This window comes from Canis aureus, chromosome 18, assembly GCF_053574225.1.
Source record: "Canis aureus isolate CA01 chromosome 18, VMU_Caureus_v.1.0, whole genome shotgun sequence".
NCBI lineage: Eukaryota > Metazoa > Chordata > Mammalia > Carnivora > Canidae > Canis > Canis aureus.
Genome location: NC_135628.1, coordinates 58,479,901 through 58,485,144, shown reverse-complemented (window position 1 = coordinate 58,485,144; position 5,244 = coordinate 58,479,901). Strand labels below are relative to the sequence as shown.

The 5,244-nt window shown below is 36.8% G+C and overlaps 1 protein-coding gene across 1 annotated transcript; it reads left to right on the top strand.

The window, feature by feature from the left end:
• Positions 1 to 3,906: 3,906 nt before the first annotated feature.
• On the top strand, positions 3,907 to 4,992 carry LOC144288391 (olfactory receptor 2T1). The gene has a single exon (XM_077855900.1). The coding sequence runs from the start codon at positions 4,036 to 4,038 to the stop codon at positions 4,990 to 4,992; it is 957 nt and encodes a 318-aa protein (XP_077712026.1). The 5' UTR covers positions 3,907 to 4,035.
• Positions 4,993 to 5,244: the final 252 nt, after the last annotated feature.

The following is a 5,244-nucleotide window of genomic DNA, read 5'->3' as shown; positions in this document are numbered from 1 at the left end:
GGATGGAATAAATGCATTGTTCATTTTTTCAATTTGTGATATAGCATAATAAATAGTAATTTAAAGAAGTTTTGGGGATAGTTCCATCCAATTAAGTCATACCAATGTTATTTAATATTTTTTCTTGTGTTCTCATAATTTTCAGTCCAGACATATATACATTTCTCATGGATATTTAAATTCTCTTCAGTTTTTTTTAAAGGTTTATTTATTTATTCAGAGAGAGAGAGAAAGAGAGGCAGAGACACGGGCTGAGGGAGAAGCAGGCTCCACGCAGGCAGCCCGCCGTAGGACTTGATCCTGGGTCTCCAGAACCACACCCCCGACTGTAGGCGGCGCTAAACCGCTGTGCCACCGGGGCTGCCCAATTCTCTTCAGTTTTAAATATGATGCATATATTTCTGAAAATTTATGCTAAAGGCCATTTCCTTCAAGTGAAAAGATAATTAGAGCAAAAATATAGAATTGGACAGATGAAGTCGTTTTGCCAGGAATGCCAGAGTCCATGGAACTGAAGTTCAAGAGTATTTTACAATTCAGATTCATGGATTTTAGTTGAATATGCAGATTGCTTAAATAAGAAATTGAGATTCTCACATACATAGTAACAGTTTTGAAATAACTAACATATATGAGTAAAACATTCATATTTTGTTTTGCATTTTATAAAATATATTCACCTAAGAATTTCTCGTTTCATCCATAAAGCAACCCTGTTATATTATATTATCTAAATTCAATATAAATGGAAACAGGCTGAAAAAGTTTGGGGAGAGAATCCAAGGTAACAGAATTCTTTAATGTCAGAGAGAGAACTCAATTCATCTGTTTCTAAATTTTGCTTTACTCTATATCTACTACATCATTTCAGGATCAAATTCCCGTATAAAGGCACATAATAACTCTAGACATTTTCTTTTTTTCCTGGGCATTGTTTTAACATTTTCATTTGTACTAATCATAACAAAGCAATATAATCTGTGTTCTACAGAAATTCAACAATTATATGTCCTCCTCATAATGCTTCCTCATAATAAGACAGCAGATGAAAAATCAAACCAAAAGGGGCTTGTTTTTTGGCCAGTTGGACCTTTGTTTGTTGTTGTTGTTGTCGTCATTTTTAGTTTCAGAGATAAAATTTAGTGATTCAACAGTTGCAAATAACAACCAGTGCTCATTATATCAAGTGCCCTCCTTAATGCCTATCACTCAATTATCTCTTCCGCCACCCCCCTCCCTTCCATCAATCCTCAGTTTGTTTCCTAGAGTTAAGAATCTCTTATGGTTTAAGCCCCTCTCAATTTTCATCTTATTTTATTTTTCCTTCCCTTCCTCTAGGTTCATCTTTTTGTTTCTTAAATTCCACATGAGTGCAATCATATGGTATTTATCTTTCTCCGACTGACTTATTACACTCAGCATAATACCCTCTACATCCAATCATATTGTTGCAAATGGCAAGATTTCATTCTTTTTGATGGCTGAGTAATATTCCATTGTATGTATATACCATGTCTTTTTTAACCATTCATATGTCAGTGGACATCTGGGCTCTTTCCAGATTTTGGGACCACTAGATATTTATCCAAAGGATACAAACAGCTATTTGATGGGATATGTGCACCCCAATGTTTGTTTATAGCAGCAATGTCCACAAAAGCCAATCAGGTCTTTTCATGTGCATAAAAGGAAAATAAGGCAAGCCAGCTGCAAACTAGAGAAGACTTTAGAGTTTGCCTTTGTTACTGCTAGGATGATAGGATGAGAGGGAAACAACCACAACAACAGAAAGAAAAAAAAAAAAAACAATGAGAGGGGCAGAATAGTATTAAAAATTTTTGGAATGCATATGATTGGTTGAACAGGGAAAGCTACTTGATCTTATAAAGCAATACCTATTTTCTCTTTGATACTGAGATCCTAGGGCATGATCAAATGTTAGGATCAAATTGTGGGAAGTATGGAAACAGAAAACAACTAATATTTAGGCTATCCCATAAACTCGACAACATTTTCCCTGTAGATACACATGTTAATGGGTTCCATTAATGAAAACTAGAAAGATGGGAGAAAAATGAGGCAGATTGGAAATCATGATGAAATGGTACATGGTGTCGGAGAACTTATGAAACCTGGCTCAAATCTTTTGAAATTAGCACCAAAAATAAATAAGATAAGAAAAACACTTTATTCTGTTAAAAATCAGCAGCCATGATTATAATAATTTCTGTGATGTATTCTCAATTATAACATCTTTATTAGCCATATTAATGATTATATATAGTTTAAAATTTAACAGATTCACACTTTTGGCACATTTCATTTGACAACTAATGTAAATATCTAGGTTTTTTTAGAATGTAGGTAGGAGCACAGAATGATTTGAGACAGCCTGGTCCAAACATTTCTTCCATTAATAGTATGTGTGACCATAAAAACATTATTCACAATTCTGCCATCAGTGAGAAAGGGGATTATAGTTCCTCACTTTTTAGGTTTATTGTGAAGCCTTACAAGCCCATATATATGAAGTACTTCACACAAAGTACACTCCTCACAATTATTTTTAATAGCTTTTCGTTTTCTGTGCAATTGACTCACATGCTCATACTTTGAATATTTCTAGAAACATAAATTAGTTTGATCAATCTACCTCAAAAATGTATTGGTAAAATATATCTTGCCATGACATATTCAATATTAAAGCATATAAAAATCATCCTTAACTTTCAAAAACTTTGTTGTAGATGTTTCACAACTGTAGATATCACCTGAAATTACATAAAATATAGGTAACCAATTTTTCTTAATTACTAATCACTATGAAAAAATTAAATTACTAATAATAAGAGGTGATTTATAGCTTAACATGTATGTCTCTGGGCTTAGTTGCTAATGCTAAATTCTAACAGCTAATGCCGTTTCTAGTACATAATCTTTTTTTTCAAAAATTTTATTTATTCATTCATGAAAGACAGAGAGAGAGAGAGGCAGAGACATAGGCAAGGGGAGAAGCAGGCTCCAAGAAGGAAGCCCAATGTGGGTATTGATCCCAGTACTCCGGGATCATGCCCTGAGCCAAAGGCAGATGCTCAACTGCTGAGCCATGCAGGTGTCCCTCTAGTACATAATCTTTTTTTAAAAAAGATTTTATTTATTTATTTATTCATGAGAGACACAGAGAGAAAGACAGGCAGAGACACTGGCAGAGGGAGAAGCAGGCTCCATGCAGGAAGCCCGATGTAGGACTTAATCCCAGGTCTCCAGGATCAGGCCCTGGGCTGAAGGCGGCACTAAACCGCTGAGCCACCTGGGCTGCCCACTAGTACATAATGTTAATTCCAATTCTTCATCATCCTAAAATTAAATTTCTTTCTTAAAAATAAAAATAATTCTACAAGAGGGACTTCCCTTTTTTTCTGTGTTTGCAAGAGTGGTTTCCATTTCCCACTTTATTTTTTCCCATACAATTTGATTTTGCAATGCAGATGAACTGACACCAGGAGAATACTCATAATTCTCACAGCCCATGTAGCAGATCACTCATTTGTAGCTAAGTAGCAGAGATAGATGACTCATAGTCAGTATTGAAATGTTTTTAAGATGGTGCTAATGTTGATTATAATAAGGATTCATTTAATAAGGATAGCAGTTTAAACATATCTAAGACAGTATGTATATGTACACACACACACAGCAGACCAGGGTATATTTAACTGAATAACATGGTTTACACCCTTATGTGTTGTTAAATGTATCACTGTAGTACAATAGCATCTGTTGACATCATCTTGTTCAATGTTTTTAAAGAAATATTGATTCAAAATGATCAATTTTATGTAAAAAACATTCTAGAATAGATTAGTTTCTAGATATCTGTGCTAAAGTTGTAAGAAAATATTTTTAAGAGTTTTCTCCCAAATTTTAGTAGTTTGTTGCCTAACAATCAACCCATATGTTGTTATGTTAATTCTCTGAGGATACTGTCATTTTATTTGGAAGATTGTAGGTCATAGTAGCACCATCATAGGATTAATGGAGATGCACAACACATCCTCTACGGACTTCACCTTCATGGGGCTGTTCAACAGGAAGGACATCTCCGGCCTTCTTTTTCTCATTGTCTCTATCATCTTTTTCACTGCACTGATGGCCAACGGAGTCATGATCTTCCTGATTCGCACCGATTCACGACTTCACACACCCATGTACTTCTTGCTCAGCCACCTCTCCTTCATTGACATGATGTACATCTCCACCATTGTGCCAAAGATGCTGGTTGATTACCTACTTGGTCAAAGAACCATCTCCTTTATGGGGTGCACAGCTCAGCACTTCCTCTACCTCACCCTGGTGGGAGCTGAGTTCTTTCTGCTGGGCCTCATGGCCTATGATCGCTATGTGGCCATCTGCAACCCTCTTCGCTATCCTGTTCTTATGAGCCGCCAGGTCTGTTGGATGATCATAGCAGGTTCCTGGTTTGGGGGCTCTTTGGATGGCTTTCTTCTAACTCCTATCACCATGAGCTTTCCTTTCTGCAACTCGCGAGAGATTAATCATTTCTTCTGTGAGGCACCTGCAGTCTTGAAGTTGGCATGTGCAGACACAGCCCTCTATGAGACAGTAATGTATGTGTGCTGTGTTCTGATGCTGCTGATTCCTTTCTCTGTGGTGATTTCTTCCTATGCTCGAATTCTGACCACAGTCCACCACATGAGTTCAGTGGAAGGGAGGAAAAAGGCATTTGCCACCTGCTCATCTCACATAACAGTGGTGACCTTGTTCTATGGGGCTGCCATGTACACCTACATGCTGCCACACTCTTACCACAGGCCAGCCCAGGACAAAGTCTTTTCTGTGTTCTACACAATCCTTACACCAATGCTAAATCCACTCATCTACAGTCTGAGGAACAAGGATGTGACTGGAGCTCTGAAAAAAGCATTGGCCAGGTTCAAGGGTACACAAAGGGTGGCAGGAGAAGTGTTTTGATAGTGGCTTCTTCTCATGTGGATGGCAAATGGGAGACTTTGTGGACAGTGGTAGCCATGCTCTCAATGAAGGATTAAACTGGAGAGTAGGTTCAATTGTGCAGGATGAAAAAAAAAAAAGAGAGAGAAAGATCAATATAAAAAAATTCATCCTCTTGATCTTCATTCCTTCATCTTTCTTATACCTTCCCTTTATTCTGTCCTGTTCACCTGTATTCAAAATAAATGCCCAGTGTTTTTCAAGAATAGAAGA

What these genes read in the sequence shown, in the direction of transcription:
- LOC144288391 (XM_077855900.1), top strand. Translation starts at nt 4,036, where the DNA reads ATGGAGATGCACAACACATCCTCTACGGACTTCACCTTCATGGGGCTG.